At 47.3% G+C, this 27,400-nt stretch overlaps 1 protein-coding gene across 1 annotated transcript in view; it reads right to left on the reverse strand.

Annotated features, from left to right (window-relative positions):
* Nucleotides 1-16,399: 16,399 nt before the first annotated feature.
* The window catches only part of FGFR4 (fibroblast growth factor receptor 4), a 48,661-nt gene continuing 37,660 nt past the window's right edge, over nucleotides 16,400-27,400 (reverse strand). The window contains 13 exon segments of the mRNA XM_083603819.1: nucleotides 16,400-17,259; nucleotides 17,400-17,505; nucleotides 17,623-17,760; nucleotides 18,517-18,587; nucleotides 19,071-19,193; nucleotides 19,789-19,979; nucleotides 20,213-20,323; nucleotides 20,442-20,563; nucleotides 22,058-22,203; nucleotides 22,639-22,832; nucleotides 23,990-24,128; nucleotides 25,098-25,288; nucleotides 26,114-26,237. Of these exon segments, the coding sequence (XP_083459945.1) occupies nucleotides 17,113-17,259; nucleotides 17,400-17,505; nucleotides 17,623-17,760; nucleotides 18,517-18,587; nucleotides 19,071-19,193; nucleotides 19,789-19,979; nucleotides 20,213-20,323; nucleotides 20,442-20,563; nucleotides 22,058-22,203; nucleotides 22,639-22,832; nucleotides 23,990-24,128; nucleotides 25,098-25,288; nucleotides 26,114-26,237 (1,803 nt within the window). The 3' untranslated portion in view covers nucleotides 16,400-17,112.

Genomic DNA, 27,400 nt, shown 5'->3' on the forward strand with positions numbered 1-27,400 from the left:
GTGGGGTAGGCCACATCATAGTAGTGTTGCCCACACGTACCTGGACATTAAAACTTCAGCCATTTTAACCAACTGATCTGAGAAGTTAAGCATAGAGGTCTGTGGTCTCATAATATTTTTTTTTAATGTTTATAAGCGCGCGCGCACACACACACAGATGTGAACTTTGAGGAACACTTTGAGTCAAAGTCACCACCCAACACTGACAATTTGCTACTTTTTAACTTGTTGGTGAGGCAAAGTGAGCAGATTCAGTCAGCTGCTTAAGCTGCATGCCTTATTCTCCTACACTATTCATTATGGTTAAAAGGAGCTGGATCTGATGGGACAATGGACCTGGTTTGGGATAGTCCGGACTCAGTTGATGTATATTTTTATGCTGGCACTTGTGTATGCCTCCCTACGCTCTTAACTCCCCACTGTCTCCCCAGGGTTTTTGCCTACAGTTCCTTGTGTTTTATCTATATTATTTTGGCAAATAAAATGTATTTGAAATTATTATTTTTTGTGATTTTAAAAAGGGACTGGTACTGGAAAGGGAATTTTGGGGAACTATTAAAACCAGGAGCCATTTGGGCACTATTTTCAAGTGGGATTCACCAAAACACCGGAAAAGCTAGCTTGCGCAATTAAAGGAGTTGATGGTGTCCCTCTAGCATAGGGGCAGCCAGATGTTGGTGGACTACAACTCCCATAATCCCTGGCCATTAGCCATGCTGACTAAGGCTGATGGGATTTGGAGTTCCCCAACAGTTGAAGAGTTGCGTATTGGCTACTTAGCTGATGTTCTTCTTAAGTTCTTGGTTTTCCGTGGTCATAAATCCTCTGCAGGCCACTTTAGCTGCTGGCCACTGAAAGAGCCTTGAGAACCTATTGAAAGGAGCAGAGAGAGAGAGAGAGAGAGAGAGAGAGAGAGAGAGAGAGAAGAAAGAAAGAAAGAAAGAAAGAAAGAAAGGTCCTTCTGCTTGGTGTAGGCACAGTCGCCCCTCCAGCTATGAAAACAAAAGTGTCAGAAATTGCTGTGTTTTGACTGGGGGGTGAGTCCTGGGAATTGGGCTGGGGTTACCTGCCCAAGAGAGGTCAGCAAGCCCTCACTCGGGTTTCAGGATTTAATTATTTAATAGCCACTCTCTCTCCTCCCTGTTGGGCACTGGAGCAGGATTAACTAACGGCTCTTTTTGCCAAAAGGGAGGGGGTGTGTGCCAGAGGCATAGCTGAAGCAATCAACAGCCTGTTGTCCCAGGTGCTGCCCGAGTTCAAATTTCTGCACTGGGAAAATAAAGAAATATTTCCTCAGATTAATGGCCCTGTTTCACCCTCCCCCGCCCCATTCCCAAAGAGAGCAACACAACTGCATCCTCCTCCCCCCCCCCACTACCTCCAATGCTTCCTTGCAACACAGATTCCTTGGGATTCAGCTTAATTCCTCTCCAACAGATGCAGACGTTCCTTTTGGTTTACTGCCTGAGTATCCAGCACAAGGCACCTACTGAAGCTGTGCCAAGAGGTGAAGGACGTAGGCATGGCAGGTGGAGGCCAGAGGCTTTAGGAGAAAGTGAGCAAGGTTTTTGTTTTTTTGCACAAAGTTAGAGCGCAAGGTGCGGGAGAAGGTGGCTGCCTGGTGTTTGCTGCCTGTCATTCACAGCCGCATTGTGGCTCCCAAAGTCTGATTGGGCATCTCTCGACTTAACTCTTGGCTCCCATCTGCTCAAGAAGAGCTGTGTGCTTTCTTCAGAGGCCAGCAGCTGTGGTTGTGCCTGAGGCACCGCTGGCACCTTATAAAAGGAGGAATCAAATGGTGAGCGGGGTCGTACTGAAACTTTGTACAAACAGGCTAATTGCAAGAAAGCCATCTGAGATGACGGCAGGGATATATTTCGGCAACGAGACATGTGAAAACACTGCCGGAGCAAAGCGAGGGCAATAGTGCCGGCTGGCAGGCTCACAGGAACATCACTTGCACTGCGGAGAAATGGGGTGCTGATGAAGGAGATGCTATAGATCCAGGGAAGGCAAAGGAAGCCCAGGATGCCACTGGGGCAGGAGCTCCCTTTTCATGTCCTCTCCATCACAGCGGGGTAGAACATGAAAAGCACAAGCAAAAGACAGGCTGCCTGCTACCTTAGAATCAAACTGGACCAGATCAGCCTCCACCAACATGGTGCCCTCCAGGTGAATCCACCTTCCATCGTTCCTCACCATTGGCTGTTTGGCTGAGGCTGATGGGAGTCGGAGACAACCTGAACTAGACCAGGGGTCTAGCCAACATGGCAGTTTGACTCTCACTCCCATCAGCCGCAGCCAGCATGCCCATTGCTGAGGGATGAAGGGAGCAGGAGTCCAACAACATCTGGAAGACATTATGTTGGCTACCTGTGGACAAGACAGGTAAAGGTTGGCTTTTGTCAGAGATCTTTGGCGAATCCTTGTCTGCAGTCAGGTTGGAGACAGGCCACTTATTGTTAGTCCAGTATGCAAACTATATTAACCACTGAGGAAAGCTGCCCCAGCTAGAGAGGCCATAATGGCACCTGCCCTCAAAGAAGCTGGTTCAAAGCAAGGGTTGCCAGAGAGTTTCATGGACAGGACAGAAATGGTCGATTTCAGGGGAGGGCACCATATCCAAAGATGGTTCTGGAGCTGATGTTTTCTTGGGCCAGGACAACTGGTCTGCGTCTTTAAAAGACTGGCCTGGCCTATAGGCACAACTAGATTTTGCAAGCAGAAGTCAATTTTATTACTATATTGACATTAGTAACATTTTCCTGGTGACCAAGGCACCAGTCAAGTCGTAGAAGAGAGGCTTGTAAGGGAAAGAGCTGCTAATGTGGACGCAAAGCCTAATGTCATGCCACAAAACCCCAATGCATTTCTCACCTTCCCCAGTTTTATTTTCCTAGCTTCTAGGCCTCCAGAAATAGCCAAGGCGAAGACCTACTAAATAAATGGTCAACATTGGTGGCATTTTTCTGTGTTGAGGAATAATTTTGTACCTCCTCTAAAATGGCTCCTGATCACGCGGTATGGTGTCAGAACTGGCTGCACATCCTCAATTTAAAAAGACTGTCAGAATGAATGGGGTCAATTGAAAATCAGGAAAGAGACATTACAGTAGGAAGAAGCTAATTGGACTGGAAAGGGTTAAACCAGAAAGGTGCCAGATGAGTATGTGCGTATGTGTGATGTGTATATGTGGAGAGCAGTTGGGACAATGGGTTCATTCACTGGCCATGAGGGGCTGCTGAATTGTATTTGTATAGCTAGGTAACTGCAAATAGCCCTTCACTGATATGAGCACCTTTGCCTCAACCTCTATTCTGAGGCAGCCCCTTCACATCGCAGCCTGACATATGTACAGAGCAGGTGCTGGGGACCTCACTTTTTAAATTTTTACCTCAGAAAGCTTCGCACCTGGATTGCAGAGAGGAACAATCTTGTCTGAGAGTTTGTCTTTCTCAGTGTGATTGATGCCTGTCTACAGGTAAGAGGTTTTTCAGGCTGATTGCAGTGTGTGGCATTGTTTGGTTGCTGACTGAGTGGACACAGCTGGAGTGTGGGTGTGGCCCACAGCCTGCCTTGGTGTAAGGACAGGTGTAGTCCCTGAAGGGGCTGACACCAAAGGGTCTTTTCTCTTTGAACTGCCACCATTTTGTGGAATTGTGGACCAGATGTTCTGGGTGACAGGCCTATGAACCTTACTGGGGAAGAGGGGAAGTTTGGTTTGGGGCTGTTCCCTCTGAGTGGAGAGGCCTACCACAATAATGGTGGAGGCTTAGATGTTTGTTTGGTTGCTGGCCACCCCCTGTTTCAGCCCTCCCATTCCTGTGTTTATGAAAGGCAGGTCAGTCCACAATAACACCATGTTTATCCATGTCTTGATTGCAGTTGAAGGCACTGACTTGGCATGCATTACTGACACTTGGATGGGTGAGCTGGGTGGGCCTGACCTAACTCTGAATACTTGGTTACTAGGCTAGACTTGGGCAGGCGGGCAAGGGGTGTGTGCTGCTATTGTCCATAGAAGCACCATCCCCTTTACCAGACGGCCTAGAGCTTAGGATAGATCATGGACTTGAAAGGAGACAGATTGGGGATGCTACTGGTCTATCAACCACCCTGAGTGAGCTGGCTGAGGTGATCTCATGGGTGGACCGTTTCTTGGTGTGGTTTTAGAGGGCCCCCAGAAGACAACATCCACACAGAGGCAGCTGTTGTGCTGGCACAGGATTTCATCGGTTCCGTGAGAACCATGGGGTCGTCTTAAGTGGTCATTAGTTCAACACAATGGACAGGGCACCTTCTATTATTATTTATCAATGTGTGGATCTGTATTCATCAGTGTAAGTTGTCCTACAAGAAAAATGCTATGTATGAAGCAGCCGTTTCCTGTTTTCTGAGTACAGTGTTTCTGCCTCCTTTGCTGACTTTGCAGTGATTTGGATAGGTGCCTGGGCCCAGCCTTCTGCCAAAAAGCTTGGAAAAGAACTTCCTGCTGCCCAGGGGGTAACCCTGATTGATCGCCCAAAGAGCAGAGTGACCTAGTCTGTGTCAATGCAACCTATTTCTCAGAGAGCCCAAAGTACTTTCCTCCCGCCCGCTTTCGCTACCCCACCGGGTCATCCTTTGGTGAGAGCTTTGAAATCGCAGCTCTGCTGTGTGCATAGGCTGTGCGTTACACGGATTGAAAATGGCTGCCCTGTCCACTGGCAGCCATTCTCTAGGGAAGCACAGCGTAAAAAAGCACAGCAGTTGCTTCTTGAAAGAACAGATGTGGGAAGAGTCAACTGACACGTTGGCGGGCGTGATGATGAAGGAAAGAGAGGGAAGCACACATAACAAAGCACTCTGCAGATTACTGTGTGACAAAGAGATATATAATGAGGCCCAACCCCTTCCACTCCAAGAGCGTCTTGTGAGAAGGAAAAATGCCTGTGGCCCTTGCTCTGTGGGGCTAGTGGGCATCCCTGTTCCCTTTGTGGTGGGCAGGACCTGGCAGCTGGGAGTGTGTGTGTGTGGGAACCCCAACTCAGGAAACTAGCTGGATTTACTGGGCTACGCTCTAAATCCCCCCTCACAAAAGATGCCTGTTCAGTGAGAACAGGATGCCGAGGATTCAGCTGCATTTGTTTGGCCAGTAGAGCCTGGTGGATTACGGACAATTGGTTCAGCCCTGACAGAAAATATCAGGAATGTTAAACAATAAAACGGCCTCCAGTTGTTGTGGGCTTGGAGGGGCCTCCCCCCCCCCCGCTATCCTGGGCAGGCCCCACATGTGCCTCTTGCTTCTGCTTAAGCTGTAGCCCTTCCACTAGGAAAGCATGGCAGCATTTGCTCTTTTTGGTTTACTGATTATTTTGCTGAGTAGCAGCATGGGCTACCCGAGCGACACGGCTGTTGTAACAGCCTCCAGCTAATCGGTGTGTAGCCCCTCTGCCGAAGGGTTTGGGAGAGCAAAGGATTGTGAGAGGTATTGCTCAGATGTTGGAGTCTTTCTTGCAGAAGTGGGACCTATGGAAGTGTTATATTGCGCTGAGAGAAAGAGAAGTGATTTTTATCTCCTCTCTTCTTCTTTTTGCTTTCAGAGGAGGAATGTGCACCCCGTTTCCAAGTGAACCCACCCAAGAGGAGGGGTGAAATATGTCCCAGTATTTGGCAGGGCAATATAGGTACATTTATTTTATGACAGGGTTCATTAAGTGGTAATAAGCAAGTCAAATAATGGGGTCAGGTTGCTCTGCTAGTTAATTTTTGAAACCTTAGTTTATAGGTTTTCTTGACAACCCCGAAAGCAAGTATTTGTATTTGGGTGCCATAAATGTGTACATTCTGTAACAAAAGCTATAAAAGAGTCCTATGGCACATTAAAGGCCAACCAATTTATTATGGCATGGATACATGCCCACTTCACTAGATGTATGAAGTGCAATCTTTGCTGGCAGGTTTATAAAGGAGACAGTTGTAAAGTGGGAGTTAAGCGGCAATGAGGTATAAAAATTAGTCGGTGATAACTAGAGCTTTAATATATGTTAAATAGGCACACCTTCCACCCTTTACTGAGCAGCAGTTTGGTGATAATTGCTGATATTAGTGTATTAAAACCTGTAGTGGGGCAGGGAACCATTTGCAAAACAGTCATAGATAGCACCACTATCTTGTCATTGGTGTTAGCATGATAAAACAAAACTGAACTTCCTCATAACCTAGAATATGCAAATGTTCAACGTTTTAAGATGCAGTACATGAGATTCCATTAGTGCTACTCTTTTTTTAAAAAAAAGATTTAGTGTAACATTGTGAGAGAAATTCCCAGATAAAGCAGATTGTTAGCCAATTGTTTCTTGAATCTTGGTCATAGTAATTAAACTTACAGCTGTGATTTTTGAGGCTAATTGTATAAAGCATATTAGTATGTGGACTTCCAGATACAGAAATCAAAGCAATAGCACAGTATGTGAAGGTACCATTTGGTTGACCTTTGTTTTTTTTTTATACTAACAGCTTCCTCATAGGAACTGAAACAAAAAACAAAGTTCTCTTATATCAGAGCTTTCTGAAAGACTAATATTCAAAACAAAGGCAGATCAAGAAGATAAGACACCCCTCCCAAGTTGCGAGCAACACAGGCAAATGGCTGGGAGAAGGTTGTGTGCTCACTAGTAAATTATTTGTAGTAGACTGTAACAAGCCAGGTCTGTTTGGAATCACTCAGTGGTTTCATGGGAAGAAATTCCAGCTGAGGCTAAAGTTTTTTGGGAGTTACTCACACCAACTAGTCATTAATTATCCACAGATTCTGTCTGGTGTCCTATGGCATCACTTTATTTCTGCTCCTTGCTTGCCTAAGGAATTTAGGAATAGCAGAATGGAAGTCAGAGCTATTTCAAGAAGGAGCTGAATAGTCTGGCAAACTTTTCTGCAGTCTTAGATTAACATAGACAACCACAAGCCTTTCACTTTCTGAAAACAAAATTAGGTCAGAGAAATGGTGGCCAAAGACGGCAAATGGAAGAGGCAGAAGTCACATCTTGGCGTTCTCATTTTCACACCATTGGCCAGATTAGTAAACAGTAAGTTTCTTGGTTGCCTATGGCAAGTAGGATTTATTCTCAGAAAATATTTGCCTTGGGTGGTGTATAAACTCTGATAATAAAATTAATACATTGTAAAGCACCTGTAGGCCTTGATATGCCTTCAGTCAGAAATGGGCTTTACTCTAAATCAGTGGAATTTAGATAGTAGGTTCTGTACTGGCTGATGTGGAGTTGCAGGCCCTTCAGTCATTACAGCATTAAGGCTCCAGTTTGAGCTGCCTCAGAAGCGGCCCAGGATTTGATGAAACAGAAGCCCAGTCATCTGTTGTCTGTTAAACCTTGACTCAACACAGGTGTTGGTAACTTAACTGATTTATTTACAAGGTTATTGTTACATGAACCCCAGCCTCAGTGTGGTGAGAGATTTCAGAGGTGTTGGTGTATAACATGGGTTTGGTTTTCTCAAAAGGAAGGACGCTGGAGAAAGTGGTGTCTTTGTGATATGTGGTGTATATATACAGTATACAGTATACATGCATACAGGCTGAGGCTGCATCCAAGATGGAAGGACTTGCAGAAATAACACCACAAAAGATACTAGCCCTTTGTTAGGTTTCTAGGCATCTGGATTCTGACAGAGAGCAAAATCAGGCCTCTGTGTTTTCCCAGTTCCAGCTGGAATGAGATTGGCTATTCTCCTTTCACTCATCCTGATGGGGAATTAAGCTCGGCCCTGATTCCCAAGTGGCCCTCTCCTTTCCAAATAAGCTTCCCATCTATTGAGAGGCATCTCCTTAACAAAGGAGGGTCAAGGACACACAGGAAGCTGCCTACCAGTGGTGCATCTAGCTCAGTACAGCTCACACTGGCTGGCAGTTGTTCTTCACGGGTTCCAGATAGATGCTGTGCCCCTGAGCTACACACTACTTTTCCGGGGCCATGGGGTAACCACCAGGAGCTCTGCTTGTTCCATTCACCCTTTCCTGTCTTACAACCAAGAATCACAGTACTGTGAGCAATGCCTCAGATAACATCTAGACTAATATTCCCTATGCATCATATAACTATAGGTAAGGTAAAGGTAAAGGACCCCTGGACAATTAAGTCAAGTTGAATTCGACTATGGGGTGTGGCACTCATCTTGCTTCAGGCTGAGGGAGCCGGTGTTTGTCTGCAGACAGCTTTCTGGGTCATGTGGCCAGCATGACTAAACTGCTGCTGGTGCAACGGAACACCGTGACGAGTGTCAGAGTGCATGGAAACGCCATTTACCTTCCCACTGCAGCAGTAATTATAACTATAAGATATCAATGATAGGGCTGCTTCCACAGCCCTCTGCCCGCCAGCAAAGTTTCCTCTAGTCTAAGGGCAAGAGAGATGGGGTCCCCAGGAGCATCTTCAGAGGCTAGAATCAGAGCCGTTGTGTGGGCGTCAGCATGGGAGGCCAAGAGATGGGTCCGTTTTTTAGCGGCTCTGGCTTGGTTCTGGAATGCCCTTCCAACTAAGTTGTGTTTGGCCCCCTCTCCGAGCCCTTTTAGACGGAAGATGAAACCCATTTGTTTTGGCAAGGTTTTAAAGGTTGATTGATCATGTTGCTGCTAAGGCCTCGGTTTCTAAGTTTTTTCCCCTTTAACATAACTTCAATGATTGTTTCGTTGCATTAAAAAAACACACCACAAATTAGTGTATTTCTGTTTGTTTTGGTATGCCACTCTTGGTGTGAATGCAGAAAGCAGGATGAAAATAAATAAACATTATTATGGCTACTGTGGGGCTGTACTTATGGATCAGTGTACCGTTTCCAGTGTGCCTGACTGCAAGCCACATGCCTTGGAACCATCTGCTAGCACTGATGTACAAAGGGCAGCATTTGTACACACACAACTTCCCTCACTCACTGACGAAAGTGGAGCATGTTTCCCACCCACCCCTTCCTGGAACTCCTGTGATGTTTTTTTCTGGTATTCTAAGTTCTGTGATTCATTTTGGGTAAAATATTTGTCTGAAACTTCAGAATGCTTTTCTGATAGTCTGCACCTACCTAATCCTTCCTGCCTACTTTCATCAGGTTCTGCGGGCCAAAGTAGACAACACAAGAAATGTGTGATTGCATTTCACATGTCTTGCATTAAAGAAAGAAAGAAAACAGCAGGTGCGTAGGTAATCAGGATTTGGATCATGGCAGGCGGGCAGGTTTTTGTTTTTGTTTTTTTGTTTTTAACACCCCTCCCTGCAATGCTGCAATTTTGATTAAAATCACCTCCCTCTGAATCTTGCCCAGAAAGAACGTTGCCATTAGCTACCCACATCCCAAACAGAGTAAGGTTTAACTGCTGGGCATTTGGGCTTGCTATTTGGGCAAGACCAAACTGCGGGAGGCAGTGGAAGACAAGAGTGCCTGGCGTGCTCTGGTCCATGGGGTCACGAAGAGTTGGACACGACTAAACGACTAAACAACAACAAAATTTGGGCAAGATGGGGCTGATGTGTTGGTGTCACATAAAGCTGCATTTAAGTCAGGCCTATGCAAATGATTATAAACTGGGTACCATTCATGAATGAAGGATGGGGATCATGCCTGCTGGCTTTGCTACTGACCTCCATGGATTGATTATCTTTTCTGCAAACATGGAAGCTGCACATGCATAGCCTGTCTATGTGCGATTTGTACCCTGCGTATATAAAGTAATCTATCTGCCAAACTCTGGAAATGAATAAAAGATCTCCTGGTCTTTCTGTAGAAAGGTCTTCTAGTCCCAGGCCCCTTTGCCCAACTCTGCTCTTATTCCACATAAATTACTCTTCACACCTCATTAATATTCTACAAAGAAGTAATCAGTGCCTCCGAGCAGAAACAAAGAAGAAAGTGCTTTGAACAAGGAAGCTAATTTGATGTCCAGCTTGGAGCAGCTGGGATTGCCTACCTCCTGCCCTAACTGTGGCCCAGGTCAGAGGGATTCAGGGAAAGAACATCTGCTCTCCTTTCTAGGAGCACCGGACCTGCTCTGCTGAGCTCTTATCTCAGAGCTCTACCAACCACAATCCCGTGCACTCTCCCAGCTGTACTTGCTTCTTTAGAACAGGGCAGGCTTCTGGAATTTCTACCCAATTCTGGAGCTTACTTGCTCCAAGCTGTAATATTTAGAGAGGCACCCAATACCACCTGCCTACCGTGGGAGCTAGATTGGATCATTCTGATGCTATGATTCAGAAGCATTTACATACCCTCCAACATATCTCTGATGAAAATAGGGATGTCCCATCCCATAAGAATAATTTTCCTACTTATACCCCACACATCTTACTGGGTTGCCCCAGACACTCTGGGCAGCTTCCAACATATATTAAAACATAATAAAGCATTAAACATTTAAAAAAACCTTTCCTATACAGGATTGCCTTCAGACAGCTGAGGGGTTGGATAACTCCATACTCTCCAACATTTCTCCAATGAAAAAAGAGACACCCTAAGGAAAAATGGGATATTCCAGGATCAAATCTGAAACTGGGACAGCTTCTCTAAATCAGGAGGGCCCCTGGAAAACAGGGACATTTGGAGGGTCTGCATTTAGGATTTTGCAACTGAACATTTTTGGGGGCGAGGCGAGGGGATGTAAAAAAAAATGAGCTGATTTGTAACATTGAAACGTGAACACATGCTTTCTAAAACGGAGGGAGGCCCGAAAGTTTAAAATTAGCATTTCAAAATGGTTTTTAATGACCACGGCATTTGACTTTCTCTCTCTTCTAGTATGGAACCCTCTCTTAACATAGACAATTTGTATTTCTGTCTTTTGCACGTAAAATGCTGGCATATATTTTTTTTACTCCATAGGCTTTGTCACAAGGAAATCTATAAACTGGTCCTTCTGTTCCGCTTCGCTCTTTACAATCGGGACAAGGCAGAGGACCTGTGTTGCCAAAGTCAATACTTCACATCTGTGCACATGGGGCAAGTTTCATGGCGCCAGCGGGGGCTTCGATAGCATTTCTATTCCTGGGCTGGTGGCAAACTGCCTTCTATTCTGAGTCATGGAGGCACACGGGTCCCATTTCAGTCCTGGCTGCCTCTGGCTTGGGTGGGCAGAGGATGCTGAGCAGCTCCCCAGTCAGTGGCGTCCTTTCTCCAGCATCGCTCCTGAAAGACGAGGTCTGTGTGTGCTTAAAATGGCAGGGACAGGATAGGTCTGAATGGGGAGTGTGTGAGCACAAGCCCCACACTCTTTGGTGGCCTGCAAGCTTCTCACACACACAATCTCCTCCTTGTCTCCCTCCACCTGGCTCAGAGCTTGCCTTCAATATTAATGAACTCTCCTCCTTGCCTCTGTAATTGACCATGGCGCTGTTTTCCAAGGGGTTTTGGCAAGGTGGAGAAAAAGGGAATAAGGGAAAGAAAATGTAAAAAGAGGGAAAAGAAAGCAATAACACAAACCAACAGGGTGAGCGGAGCGAGCTTCGAAAACCACATCCTTCCCCTGAAATAGAGATCATTTATTCACCTGGGCCCACGCAAAGCTGGGACAAGACACCATTGTTAGGTGCCGCAAAGGGGGCCAAAGATCCAGGCGGGGCTGGAAGAGGTGTGGCAACGAGGAGCTTAGGGACAGGGGCGCGATTTTGCAAAGACGATGCTGAATGAGATGCCATACTGAACCATCTCCTTCCCCAATACCTTCCTCTTCACCTCCACCCTTCAGGGTTTAGTTTATTTATACAGAAATTTATAAAATGGCACAGAAAGCTTTAAGCAAACACCCTCGAGCCCCTCACCCCGCTCCCCTCAATCCTGAGTGCCTGAGGTTGGAGCAAGCTGTTCAGGGCCGGGCAAGAAAGCCCCTACTGGCAGCAATTTCGCCAGCTTTGCTCAATGGACTCATTCACTGGCTGTGATGAATGCATTGGTTCTGGCACATTAGCAGGCAGCTGGGCTTTTTCACTGGGCCACTAAGGCTGCTGGGGCATGGCAGGAGTCACACCTGCTGGTGGTCTGTCTGCTTTACAAGGGGCAGTGGGCGGGGGAGAGAGAAGGGGCCTATGGGTCTGCAGGCGAAGCAGTTTCCAGTCCCCCAAGGTCCCATAGTATGGGGCCACTCCTGGGCAGAACAGGGCTGCAGATACCAAATACTTGTCTGATCACTAATGATGCTAGGCTGTTGCGAGTAATTACATGAAGCGTGCAAAAAACACCCCCAAATGCTTAGTGATAATGGCAATTTTAAAATGCCTAGCATCACCTGCCAAAATGACCAAAAGGAAAAGCCTAGAATTTGCTAGTGGATTTGCAGTTCTATAGGTCAAGGAATTAATAGGAATTGGGTAGTTTAATCACAGACCATTGCCATGTTGCAGATTCTACAGGCTTCCCCACATACATGCCATAGCCTCTTGTAGCAATGTGGCACAGCAATACTTTGCATCTAGGCAGAACCTGTCAGGATCTTAAGATGTTTATTGTGGAAAGTGGGCTTATAGAATCTGAAATGGATTTCTCTCTCTCTCTCTCTCTCTCTCTCTCTCTCTGTGTGTGTGTGTGTGTGTGTGTAATGGAAGGCTCTGGAGTAAAATCAATCAATCTAGGTTCTTGCAGAAGCTAGAGAGTCCACCATTATCAGTTCTGCCAAAAGGTATCATCTAACATCTTGATAAAGCACATGGTGAAGGATCCAACTCTGCCTGTTTCACTCACTTGCCAGGAAAATTCAGAGGAGGGTAATAATGTGCTTTAGGCACATATACCCCCTCACAGCTGGATGAGGCCCTATGATTGATTGCACAAATATTCAAGTGGAATATTTGTTCAGGGGGCCCATGCCCTCAGCATTTGCACACCTCTGGTGAGAACTATCGAACCAGAAAGGGAAAGATGTGCCATGTGTCTGACCACATGGCACAAATAGCTAATGCTCCATCTTGTGGGGAGCCTCTGAGGAAGCTGAAACTTGCTGACAAATGCCAAGTCCGGAATACCACCCAGGTGCACAGGTTCAAAGTTTTCGGTGGGTGGCATAAACGTGTGAGTTCTAGGAAATCATCTCTGTTCTGCCCTCAACCCTGGACAGTTTTTGGCATCCTGTGCCACTCTGTTCCAGCTTTTCAATTAACAATTTTTGATTCCCAGTGCCAGTGCTTCCCTTGCTTTTAAATGGGGAAACCCACCAATATATTGTGGTCCTCCTTTGGGACCCGGCTGTCAGTTCAAACCATTGAAACAGGAGCAAAAGCCCCATTAATTCCTTGTGCTGTGCTATCCCAAACACCCACTGCTTCCTGGCGGGTTGGCAGCTGGTTGGTTCCGACTGGCCTTTCTAGTGGCTTCCGTGGTTAAGAGGATTGGCATCGACCAGGGGCAGCATGCTCAACAGACTCCTCTGCATAGGTTAGCATGTCTCTTCTACCAAAGAGGACGTCTGCCTTTCAGAAGCCCTGTCAGTTCCATTTCAGATTAGTTACATTGTTTTGGCAGAAAAAGCCATGTAAGAGCTGTCAACATCTCAGGGAAAAGGGCCTCCAAGGACTTGTTAGGAGCTGGTATGATCTGCGCTGGATGAGATGTGAAAAGTCACAGGAAGAGCAACCTTGCCAGTTGGATCATTCGCAGATCCCAGCAGCGAGTCGCCTGTTGCTGGCCCCAGCCTCTCAGCAAAGTGCCAAATCCCTTCCACACTGTAACCAGGCAGATGTTTGATAATTTGCCCCTATTATGGCTTCATTTTAACTACTAGTAGGTGCCTGGAGACAAGAGTGTGAACATCCTCTGGCATTTGCTGTACCAGTTCTGGTCGCCATTCATCCCTAAACCTCTCTGACTCTTGCTGGTTTTGGTCTTGGACATCGAGACACACAAGCTGAGCAAACTACGGTACTCGCCTACTGCAGCGGACTAGGCATCCAACCATTTTTGAACTTGCCAGTTTCACAGCATACCTCCTCCTCCAAGGAGCAGCCCTTGACTTACTTTTCTGTCGCATTCAAGGCCAATCTGTTCACGGGGGTAGCCCATACATTTGCCCTGTATGGTGGCAGGCAGCAGTGGTTTGAATAGGGAATAGCAGCCATGGGGAAGGAATCCAGGAAAACACATGGGGGAGACTAGGCAGGATAGAGGACCATTTGGGCTGCATCCAAGTCAGGATTCAACTTAATTAAACCATTTGCTCATCATAAGTATGAGATGGAAACAACAATTTGCAAGTGTGACCACTTGGACGTGTTATTACTGCACTGGATATGCCAAACTCCACAATTGGGAAGTTCAGCAGTATAAAAATTAGAATTTAATAGAAAAAGCAACTTTTTGCACCAATGAATTTTGCTTCTACAATTGTTTGCACCTGCAAAAATTGGCTCAAATGTAACTTAACTCTGATGCTGTACATTCCTCACAGGATCCGTTATCTGCTAAAGGGGATCCAAACATATATTATAATGTAAGTGTTGACTCTTTAAGAGCCCCACGAGTACTAGCTTTTTTGCACCGGAGTGTGTAGGATGAAGCACAGTTGCATCTGCACGTATTTCCAGACTCTCTCACTCCTCCCTGCAGCTTGTCACCAATTACGCTCAGCCTCCAATGTCATCCATGTGTCTTGCTTGGAAGATGGCACGGGACAAGCTGAAACATCCATCATGCTGGCTTACAAGAGTGAGCAAAGAAGCAACTGGATTAACATGCCTCTGGAAGCTGTTAGTAGAAGCTCAGGGTTAGATTTCCCCAAGTGCTGCAGTGGCCCATACTGGTGTACGTGCAGGACTGAGTCTGAAGACGGTAACAGAGGATGCTGACGGGATTAGCAAGGACTCATGTCTTTGCACCTGTCACAGCATCTCCTGTGCCCTTGCGCAAAAGCCTTTGTGCTGCCCTTTGGAGTCTGTGCCCCGAGGCCCATATACATGATCCAGCTGCCCGCACACAATCATGGCAGCAGCAGCATACAGATGCATGCTCCACCTCATTCCAGCACACCCCCTTTGATGGGAACGAAGCGTAGGACGACAGGCAGCTTCTGGCGCTGTGTTTCTCATCCCTTCTCAACCCAGCTGGAGGGGGAACGATGGGCTACAGCTGGGAGAGAGGAAGCAGTGCAGGGGGAAATGGCCCATTGAAACCCTATCCCCACTGGGACAGCAGGGGTTGCAATTCCTTCACAAGGTCTCTTGTGAAACTTTAAACCAAGTGGATGGGGCAGGGTGGGGGAGACGGACAGCTGCAGCTACCTCCTGGGGCTGAGCCCATGCTTTGTGCATAGCTCAGGGGCGGGAGGAAGAGCGGGCAGGCACCAGGGCATCGCGCATGCAAAGGGGGCTGGAGTCGGAAGCAATAAATGGTCAAATGCTTCCCCTAAATATCCTTCTCCAGCTTCCTGGCATGCCAGATCCTCTGCAACTACGATGAGGCAGAAAAGGAGGATTCTGAGGGCTCCCTTTGAGATCATTGTGCTCAGACCAATAGCTGGGAGGGGGAGGAATATTCCCACTGGGCTCTGCTGTATCCAGAGATAGATTCCCAGGCTCTGAAAAAGTGGCCAGTTGCTGGATCAATTTCAGGGAGATGCTGGTAGCAGAGTTCACGGTGGCTTAAACGGAACAGCGGCTAATGCAGAACAGATGGGGGAGTGCTTTGTGCGTGAGCAAGCTGAGCAGGAATGGAAGTGATGCCCCTGCCTCCCCCCCCCTTCTTTGGCCTGCTCCACGCTACGGGAGAAGTACACAGGTGCACACTCTGCATGCAAGCAGACAGTACAGGTGCCTGCTTGGGCTCAAATCCACCCAACCTTTGATGAGGGACATAGAAGCTGAAGCCCCATAGGCTGAATGTGGCGTAAGTTGTGCCAGCGCTCACTGCTAGGAAGAGCCAGCCACCAGCAAAACAGGCTTGCAAGGACTCTTCCAAGGGTCAAAGGCTTCATTCACCACCACCCCTAGACAGATGTGCTTATATTCCCTCCTCCTTAGTCTTTGGGGTGTTGCAAGCACTGTACTTCCTTGGTTTACAGCTGGCCCAAGATCTGGCCATGATCTTGAGGCTTCGATGGGGGCACTGAGAGAAGGATCCAACTGGCCAATCAACTTCTCTCTGGCAGTTATCACAGAAAAGGATAAGAACCACAGACTGTCCATCAGAGAGCACTTCCACAGCATCCACCTAGACAAAAGCCCAGTTAAGTTGCAGTAGTCCCACTTGGCCTTGACATACGACTGATGCAGCCAGGCAAGTCAAGACCCAAGCGGTCTGAGCTGCCTTCCCAGCCCTATGGGAGAGATGGTGGTACTTCAAGATCCACTTCCCTAGCAGATGGGTCCCAGCAGAGGCTAACACTTCCTTGGAAGCAGGTCATACCTGGAGAAAATAAATGCCCTAGGCAGAAGGCTCTATTCCAAAAAAATAATTTATGGGTGTGGATAATTCATGTGCATTAGAAATGATATGTACATAAATATTTATCTCTAGGGTTATGTACAGGGGACAGCAGGAGCCAGGAGGGAAGGGCCACACCCCGCTCAAAACGTCTGTCCTTGTGGTCGTGTGTCCAGGTGCAGATGGGGTGGGCCTGAGAAAGCTGGCTGGCTCCTGCCAAATAATGAGATTTCATAAAAATATTATTAAATTGGGAATAGTATCAAACAAACAAGCAGGGCGCCCCATGGCTGGGGGGAATGGTCCCATGGGTTGGGTGAAGGGGGAGCCCAGGCATGTCGAGAGTGCTGCTCTCCCTGGGATTAGGTTCCTCCCTGCTTATCTGGTCCTACTTCTCCTCAGACAGCTGGTAGCATCCAAGGCTCAGCTAGAGCAACGGCTTTGGGGGAACCTGAGATTATAGGGCAAGAAGGCACCAGCACGAGTGCTGGGAGCACCTGCAGAAGTTTACAAGGAAGGCATCCAGTCCTCGCCAGGGAACCTTTAAGTTGCGGGTGTCCAGCAGGCTCCAGGACCCTGAGATGCACTCTCAGCCCCTGCTGATATGGCTCCCAGCATTTTCTTCCACCAGGGGCAATGTAAGAACTTCTGCTGCCAAGCTGCGTAATCCTCTAGGAATAGAAAGAGAGGAAATCCTGCCCTGGGGTCCACTGCCTACTACTCTCCTCATGTCCGCACATTGTGGTAGGGGAAGAGGCAGGGGGTGATGGGCAGAGGGTCATGGGTGAAGACAGAGTCGTCGGAGGAGCAGGTGCTGGTCGTGTCCTCACAGGATGGAGAATACTGTTCAAAGGGCATTGACAGGTCCAGATACTGGAGGGAAAGAGAGAAAGGACACCCTGTCAGCATTCACAAGGGACAAAGGCTTGGCTCCCTCTACTTCTGATTCCGGAAACTTAAAAGGGTTTCTGAAACAGCTGCCTTCATGCCTCTTCCTGGTGGTCTGAACCTACCTCTTCAGAGACAGCAACCAAGACCTTATCCAGTCCCTCTACCAGCTGCTTGAAGGTGGGCCGCTGGGAGGGCACAGCATGCCAGCACTCACGCATCATCATGTACCTGTTTGGGGAAAGGGGAGGGGACATCTCAGCCTCAGGCTAGAGCATCCCATAATATGGATGCAGGTGCTGTGGTTAAGATCGAGCCCACAAGAGGCACAAACACGGCGGCACTTACAGTTCGTGGGTGCAGTTGGAGGGCTTGTCCATCCGGTGACCTTCTCTCAGGAGCTTGAAGAGTTCTTCCACCGGGATGCCCGGATATGGAGAACCACCCAACGTAAAGATCTCCCACATCAGAATGCCAAAGGACCACCTGAAAGCACAGTTGGGGGTCAGGGAAAATAAAGGGGCAAGAAAATCATAAAGAAATTCAAGGTGGATATGTCCAGATTAGCCCTACACTACCATGAAGCATCAGAAGGTGGACCTGGCCCCCGTGGAATATGCACTACTTCAGCAAAATCTCACAAAGATGGATTTGTGACCACAGAGGTGGAATGTATTGAAGTTACATATGCTGGAGACAGGTTACAATGATGGACCACTTTACAGGGAGCAAGCAACTCTGAGCTTCTTGTCATCTTTATGCAGGCAGGTAGGGCCATTGCGCCCTGGCTTTTCCATGCCACTTATGGTTCATCTAGTAGGACTGACAAATAGGCCCATTTATTCTCCATACAGCCAGGATGGTTGGGAAAGGGCTGTAGCTTGCATGCAAAACACCCCAAGTTCAATTCTTTGCATCTTTAAATAAAAGTAGGAAAGACCCCAGAGAGCTAGTGTATGTCAGTGTTTCTCAAATGTGGGTCTCCAGATGTTGTTGGAGTACAACCTCCATCATCCCTGACTACTGCCCCTGCTAACTAGGGATGATGGGACTCGTGGTCCAACAACAGTCGGGGACCCAAGTTAGAGCAACACTGGTAGGCAGTACTGAGCAAGATGGATCAATGCTCTGCTTTAGTATAAGGCAACTTCTCCCTTTTAAAAACACAGTAGCTCAGCTGCTCTGCCAGATATAGCTGTGTAGGCTGATGTGGCTGCGAGAGCCTTGCAGAGTCATACTTACACATCACTCTGGTGGGTGTACACCCTGTCAAAAAGAGCCTCTGGTGCCATCCATTTTACAGGTAGACGACCCTGTGGGGAGAAAAAAGAAAAGCTCTCAGTTCATTGACACTTTCCCTGGGCAATGTCTCCTCTTCTGAGTTCTACCCTCTAGCATCCACTGAGCAATAGCCACATATCCACTCCCATAGATGTGCTCATTCTAGTTTCCTACAAGACCCTGGATTCATTGAAAGTAAAAAAATATCTCTCTTCACTAACAGGGTAGTGCAAGAATGTGTGTATGCACACACAAAGGGCTATGAAGGTTTCTCTACTGCTTTATACTACATAATTATTTAAAAGGTTGATATGCCACCTGTCAGGGTAGCTACCCTCCCAAGCTGGCTTCCATACATTGTTAACCATTGATTGTTAAGAAATACAGAGCACAGTAATTGCTCTCCCCCAGTGCCCACCCTCCTCTCTTTTTCCCAACCGCATTGCATATTTCCAAAGCCTGTTGCCAATTCTGAGTCTTCCCCTCCTGTGCCTCTCAAATACCATCTCACTCACATTGCTGGTTTTCTTGTAGTAGTCAATGTCATGAACACCCCGGGCCAAGCCAAAATCTGCAATTTTCATGACGTTTTCTTCGGTGACAAGGACGTTGCGAGCAGCCAGGTCCCGGTGAATGCACTGCAGAGAGAGAGAGAGAGATATGAATCCTCTCTGAGGATCCGGAGAGCCCACTGCAGCCCAGACTGCAGTCCAGTGTCAGACACATCTGGGCTAGTGGGTTGTTGCTGCATCTAACATGAGAATCAGGAGGAGCTTCGCTGCCTCTCTGCCTTGCCATTCACTCATCACATGATGGCTGCCCAGGCCTGGTACATACATACCCCTCTCCTTTGGTAGACCTAACCCTCATGTAGCTGACCCTCATGGGCCAGTCAAGAGCCCAGCAAAAGCTTTAGAGTGCCAGTGCCTGGCTTAGAGCCTTCACAGTTTTAGGGAAGCTTTTAACTATTGTATTTTAATATTTTGTTGGAAGCCGCCCAGAGTGGCTGGGGAAACCCAGCCAGATGGGCGGGATATAAATACTATATTATTATTATTATTATTATTATTATTATTATTATTATTATTATTATTATATTCACTGTTGGCACTCCAACAGGACCTGCCAATGCTTCAGATGACACTTGCCCATTGGGCAAGTCATTTCTGCTTAAGTATGGATCCTGCTAGGGTTGGTGAGGGGGCAAAGCCGTTTGGGCCAGGCTGCTCTTACCCGCTTGGACTCCAGGTACTCCATGCCACGTGCCACCTGGTAGACACAGGAGACCAAGTCTTTGAAGGACAGCTGCTCCTCAGGCATCTTGGTGATATCAAAGGTGTAGTCTGGCGTGGGAGGGCGACGGGCGCGCAGGTACTCCCGCAAGTTCCCCTTGGCAGCAAACTCCACAATCACATAGAGAGGCCCTGCAGTCAGGAGTTATATGTGAGCCTGTGCTCTCAGGTGCAGCCTTCATAAATCCCGCACAATGTCTGCTCCTATCCTAGAACATCAGAGCCTAGAACCATTGTTCAGTTGCAGCATCCTCCTATTGGCCCCACAAAGGTTCTAGTCTCTCCTGACTTCCCAAACATCCCTGCCTCTTTCCTCACAGCACCTGGTATCCTCTGCTTCCCAGCCCAAAGAGGCAGTCACTTACCATCCTGCGTACAGACTCCTAACAGGTTGATTATATTCTTGTGTTGGTCCATCAGTTTCATCATTTCCATTTCTGAGATGAGGTCAGCCAAGTCTTTGTCAGTGGCATTATCTGGCAAGGCAACAGAAGGAGGTCAGACTGGGGCGTCCCATGATCTAGACTAGAATCCAACAGTGGAAGGACTGAAGCCCAATGATTTAGCTCTCTTAACCCTGTATATTGTGTTTACCTTTGAGCATCTTGACAGCCACAGTGATGGGTCGCTCTGGCCGTTCTTGATCGATGCCGTAGGCTTCTGCTCTCACCACTTGCCCAAAGCAGCCCTCACCCAGTGGCTTGCCCAGCACAAGCCTGGGGAAAAAGAAGGGTAGAAAGCCTCCTTAAAAGGACAATCTCATGTCGTCATGGGTACAAATGCATTTGGTTGGGTGGGACCTAAACTCATGGCTGTATCCAAAAGCTGGCAGGTCCCCTGCAGTGGGGCAGAATCAGATGTTAGCACCAGGTGCATTTGCAGGGCCTCAACCACAACATAGAAATCTGACCCAATGTTCTCTCCCAGGCCCATGCATCAGCTATCCCAAGTTGTGAGGTGAGGTGATATGTACAAGCATCATTGGGGGGCGTTCATCAATGTCTACACAGTGCATTGACTAACAAATTCCTTTCATTTCCAAGAATTTGCTAACAAGTCCATTTCCAAGAGACTGTAGCAGCTGGAGTGGGAAACCTTTTCCAGCACAAGGGCAGCATTCCCTTCTAGGCAATCTTGTGAGGGCCATATGCCAGAGACAAAGGTCCATCTTGTCTGTGAGTCCTGGAAGACCCGCTCCCTGCTGTGCCTGCCCTTTCCACCTGGCCTGGGAAGGTGGGGCCCTGACTGACTCCAGCTACAAAAGCTGATGCTGCTGAACAGACTCTTGGCCTGGAGTATTGTTTGGGAGGATGGTTGCTGCCATTAGTTTTTTGTATTTTATTTTAGATTTTGTTGCATTTTATGTGGAAATTGTTCGGTTTGGTTTTGTGGTTTTTTTATTGTTTAATTTATTGTTTGTGACTACTTTTGTTGTGTTGTAGTTATGTATTTTGTTCCATGTTGTAAGCTGCCTTGATCATGGTTTGAAGTATGGAAAGGCAACATACAGTAAAATTATGTGTGTGTGTAAAAGTGAGTGAGGCAATGGGTGTAAATTTTGCCATTGTATAGTAGCTGACATACACACACACACCTGGCCCCTCAGTCTGAGGTTCCTTACCTTTGTTCTACAGGCAGCAATTCAAGAGACAAACTGCATGGCTTTTGATACCAGACAATTTTTATAGCTAGCCCCTTGGTCACAGAGCTAAGCAGGGTTACAATGGTTTTGTAACCATTTGTTCTTTGAAGAAAGCAGTACTCTCATTCACTCTACTGCCTTCCCTCTTTGTGGTACTTGGCCACTCTACTTGCTGTGCTTGCCCTCACTTGTGAGGGGGACATAACATGTGAAACTGAAGCACGTGCGTACCAGGTGGTATGTGACGGCTGTGGAGCCATTTTTGGAGCCACTGTGTTGGTGGGAACAAGAGTCCTGTACAGCCAGGCACACGTGAACTTCCAGCTCACCTGCTGCTTCCTCTCTGTGAACACAGGCAAGCATGGGTCTAAGGCCACTGACAATTGGGCAGCTGCACCACATGTGGGAAGTAGCCCTTTGTGTTAATAAACACACATTTTGATACAAGTTTGGTGAGAAGGTGGTTTTGCCATTCTGACACTGGGCTTGTGTGAGTCATGTGAGAGCCTGGCCAGCATCCTCAGTGGCACATGCAGAAGAAAGCTACGCTGTGCTTCACAAGACTTACCTGTCTCGTGGGAATTCCCACTTGGAGTCCAGAGGCAGCTCCACTTCCATGACCCCAGCCAGCATGGGTGTGCAGCTTGAGGAGAGGCGAGTGACACGCATCAGTGATGTGGTGGACTTCCCTGAGGAGCTGGATTCCAAGGAGAACTGTGGAGAAAGACCCAACATTCAAGTAGATTGCCCCACAGACACTGCTTTACTCCAGAGCAAGAACGGACTAGACAAGGGCACAAAGGACACAATGAAACAAGGGGACAGGGCAGAACACGCACACCTAACACCAATAAGAGCCATCTACAATGCAAACAAGGTCCATCTAGCCAACCAGATGCTGCCCTGACAGTTTAGCTGAACTTGGGAGAGCTGTTTTCGGATATCTGCATGGTCTGACTGGGATTTTACTACCCTGAATAATTTGTTGTACTCCAAGAATCTGAGTACCTCACTTTGTCCATTGATGACTCTTGGTCTGAGCCAGCAGAGAACATTGTGGGCCCTTGAAAACCACTGCAGTGGCACAATGGATCCTTCTTTAAGGTTACTGGGTACTTTAAGGTTAGTTCTGGGTCTTTCAGTACCTACCTGCCGAATGAGCGGGAATTTGGAGAGTTTGTGTACGGCCATGGGCTCCAAGGGCTGCTTGCTCGGCTGGGTTTGCATCCGGCACAAGACAACAATGACAATAGCCATCGCAATGGCTAAAGACCCTGAAGTGTAGATAATTATATCGGTATACTTGATTTCAGGGGCATTTGCCTCTTGCACTTCTTCTTCTTCTGCAATAGCAAATAAATCCACAGTTAGCGTGCTTCAGGGGGGTTAAACCTGCTTTGACCACAGCAGGTAGCCAGCTGGGCTGGAGGGAACATGGCTGTGCTGCACGGTGTGTACATCGGCCTGCAAAAACAGCCTGTCTGTACCTGGCTGCAGAGCCTATCAGTACCATAAACAAAATGCATCCCACTGATTTCAATGAGAGAGCCTAACATATGTTTAGATCACTTTGACTGTCATAAATGGCGCATAAAAAGATAACTCTGGCTAGATCATACTCTCATCTTTGAGCTATCCTTGAGCCATCACATAGCCATTTTAAGGCAGTTGCCTTTCAGTGAAAACCTAGAGCTTTTGCTAAACAGAAATTTCCTAGCTCCTGGAATTTCATGCAGTATCTCTTCCACATTTAATTACATATACAATGTGCTGTTTTCAAGCTCTAGCCATTCAAAGGCTAGGCAGAATTCATTTCATTACAATTCCCTACCCCACCCCACCCCTTAAGATGTACTTAGGCCTTTTTGTTTTTAATCAGTGGAATATGCCTAATTTGTAGGTATTAAAAAACAGCACCTAGTCTCCACCCATTTATATTACCTGCATCCTTAATAGCTATGTAGGAGTGTTGGTCTACACAACTATTCAAGCTGCAAGGGCCCTGTCTGATTTTTCACCTGCCTGTCCTAATTCTCCATTCAAATCAAGGGACTTAAAAGTGGCTGGATTCTTCCTTGTACAAAGTGGGTCCAAAATCCAGTCTGTCTTTTCAGGATTTATACACTGAGAAGTGCAGCATCTCTTTTGATGGACTGAAGCTGTCATATTGTGATTGATATATTGACAAAAGACAACAGTAGATTGTTCTGTATAATTCTACAGTGAATAGATCTGTCATGTTGACTGATTGATTGGCAACTTAATGCTCAAGTGGGGCAGTGTGTCTTGCAATTTGTTTTCAGCCATTTATCTCTCTGTCTCTCTCTTTAGCACATTCATCTCATTGGATATTCTACAGGGGTACGACATGCACAGTATAGTCCCCACCCCCAAGCGTCTCCATTAGGAAAGGTAATCTCTGCTTCTAGCTCTGCAAAGGAATACCCTACTACCATTATCCATCTTTCCCCCCATCCAATCATCCACCGTCCTTTCTCACCTGGAAGCACAGTGAGCCAAGCTGACTGGTATGACAGGCCAATGGAATTCCCTGCCAGGCAGGTATATTCCCCAGCATCTTCCATGGAGACATTGCGCAGGTACAGCACTTCCACCTCCGAGCTGTTAATATCTGCAGTCTGCCAAAATAAGTTGCCAGTGGGAGGCAGGGAGAAAAACATTAGTTCTCGTTGACACAAAAAGGTTATTCAAGCTTCTCAATGGAAGGGGAACATCTTGCTTGCTGCCAATATATCTTTCAAGGGTGCATCTTTATCTCATAAATGCCTGATTAATGGTCATGTACCCCAATCTCTGGTGAGGATGCCCTAAATAAGTGCACCACAGCCATTGCTAAGTTTTATTGCTTCCAAGCGACTCTTCTACAGAAAATCATGTATGAAGCCTCTGGGCTTGAGACACAGCAATTCTGCTGTGAGAATAAGCAACCCAACTGGGACAGTGCTAGACTGATGATGCAGCTCTTTGTGTTTGCTTGTTTTCTGGACATATACTCTAAGCCACATCTTTCCAAACTGTGTGTCACGACACTCGACTGCAGAGTGTAGGTGTGATGTGCAAACACTCCCCATGTTCCTTCTGGGGCTGGAAAGGGGTTAGTTTAATTTCTGGTTTGCTAGTAAAACTGAATTACTTTGTCACATAATGATGCATGTCTAAAAAGTGTGTCACTAACATGAAAGGTTTGGAAAGCTATGCTCCAAGCTTACAGAGTTGGTGCTATTGAAAGTAGCATCTCAGCGAGTCTTGGACCTCCTCTCTTTCTTTGCAAATAAACACAGCAATCACTCTTGTAAAAGCCTTCTTTTAAGATAAACTTTTGGTTTGAAAATGTTAGCTTAGGCGCATATTGCAAAATGTGCAATTCTTAATATGGGTAATAGGCTATATATGCCCTTGGCTCCACAGATGAGGATCAGCAACTAGGGGCCCTGGTCTAAATCTAGCCCACTAAAAGGTGCCACTTCCTATCCAGCCCCTGCTCCCCCCCACTCCGTAACCTCTGTTGTTTGCCTAAAAGTGTGGGGGGAAAGCGACCTTTCTGGCAATGGAAATCTCTGCAAAAAATAAAGGGGGGCTCTGGTTACCTTAAGCACTTGCACATAGGGGACTCCATCTGGGCCGTAGCTGCTGCCATTCACTTCAATGTGCTTGAGCCACTGTATGTGGGGCTGGGCGTCGCTGTAAACCTTGCAGAAGAACTCAACGTCGCTGCCCACCACTGCGGTGGTGTTGGCCGGCAGCCCGGCTTGCAAGATAGGCCTGTGCGGAGATCTCTCTGCCAGGAAGAGAGCAGGGAAAGTTGTTGTCCAGCACAGCTGAAGACTGCCAGGTCCCCCCAGAGGAGCTAAGGTCATGCTCTACAGCACATAAATCACTGCACACGGAGCTGATAGTGCTATCACAGCCATCCGGGAGTGCAGAGGCGCAGCCAACTGTCAGGGAGTTACCCCATCTATCAAAAGCACAGCACTTTCTTCTCAAAGCTCCCTAGTACAGCAGTATATGCAGTCCCGCCTAAAGGCCTGGTGGGATCTGAATGTCTCTCTCCCACCCCCCCACCCCCCCACTGCCCGCCATCTCCTTCCAGCCCAGCAGATCTGATATTACTTAATGCCATGGGCTGAACTCCCACCCATGACTGGCTCCAGAGCCTCTTTCCGGTGATTACAAGTAAGCCCAGAGAAGACAGATAATGAGGGGCTGAGAGATAAGGGAGCAAAAGGCTTAGAGCTAGTCCTATAGATCTAGGCAGGGCTAATTAATTTCATCTGACTTTATGGCCTGGGAGATCTCCAACTCCCTTTGAAGTCAAAAGCGGGTTCGGGGCATTTTCCTTCTCTTTGGGGGTGCCTGGGGTCAGGGTGGCGAACCTTGTTCCTTCCCACAGGAACCTGGCAAGCTGCCAGGGAACTGGGGTCTGGCGTCCCACACAGACTCAGAAGCACTCATTGGCAAAGGAGTAAGGAGCTTTTCGGGCTGAAGGTGGGGGAGTGGGGGGGCAGCCCACTTTCCTTGTCTTTTTTTCACATGTTGCTATGGAGGTGGGGGAGGGTCACATATCTAGATTTGGAGCAGTATGGCAGGGAGAAGGCCACCTCACCTAGCACGTCCAGGAAGTAGCTGTAGCGGATGCTGCCAAACTTGTTCTCCACCAGGCAAGTGTAGTTGCCTCGGTCCGAAGGCACCACACTCTCCATGACCAAGCTCCAGTGTTGATGCCTTAGCTGGGTGGAAAGAGGAAAAGGCAGAAGCCAAGATTATCACCTTCTTTTAAAAGGGCTGTCCATCAGGGCCATAGCTGTCAACGTTTCCCTTTTTTAAAGGGAAATTCCCTTATTCCGAATAGGATTCCTCACAAGAAAAGGGAACAAAAGTCCCTTGTTTTAGACACAAATCCTTTGAGCTATATACTAAGGCCAGCAAATATTTCTTCATTTACAAAACTATTTATATACTGGTGTATCGTAGTAACATATCAAAGCTGTTTAGTATCTATATATTAAAAAACATGTAACAATTTAAAAAACAGAGACCATCAGCTAACTGTTGTGAAAAGATGTACAGTCATACCTTGGATTCTGAACACCTTGGTACTCGGACGTTTTGGCTCCCAAATGAATGTTCCAGTTTGTGAATGTTCTTTGAGACCCAAATGTCCGACAGGGCTTCCGATCGGCTGCAGGAACTTCCTGCAGCCAATTAGAAGCCGCACTTTGGTTTCTGGACATTTTGGAAGTCAAACGGACTTTTGGAACAGATTCTGTTTGACTTCTAAGGTACGACTGTATTCTGAATTGCCTGCATAATCATGGCAGAATAGAAAAGTTTCCCACAGGTGTTTAAAGGTCGAGGCAGAAGCTGCCTGCTGAATCTGTTGGCAGAACACTCCACAGGCCTGGGCTGATGACACTAAAGGCTCTTTTTCATGTTGGTGTCAAATGAGCCTTGCCAGTGCAAGGGACAACTAATAAAACTCCTGCAGCTTATCTCAGTGATTGTGCTGGCATACAAGGGTTCCAGCAGCCCCTAAGGTGCCCTGGACCTACGTTCTTCAGGGCTTTGTAGATTAATACCAGTCAACCTTGAACCTGGCTCAGTAGCAAATGGGCAGCCGGTGTAGATATTTTAACAATGGTGTTTGCATTATGTGTTCATGCTCCATTGTTAAGGAATGGGGCATGTCCATAGGCTGACCTTTTTTAACAATGCACTGAATCGAGCTAGGGAGCAGAAAGAGGAGAAATGCAGGCAAAAGAGGTGGAAATGTCTAGCAGTTGCCCTTTTGATGGAAGCAAACTTTTGCAAAGTAATATATTGATCTGGCAAGGCTAGGGCAGCCAGAGCAAAAGGGGATCAGGGGCACAGCAAGTCCTGAAGAGGGTCCTGG

Source organism: Podarcis filfolensis (genome assembly GCF_964270895.1).
Source record: "Podarcis filfolensis genome assembly, chromosome: 2".
Classification (NCBI taxonomy): Eukaryota; Metazoa; Chordata; class Lepidosauria; order Squamata; family Lacertidae; genus Podarcis; species Podarcis filfolensis.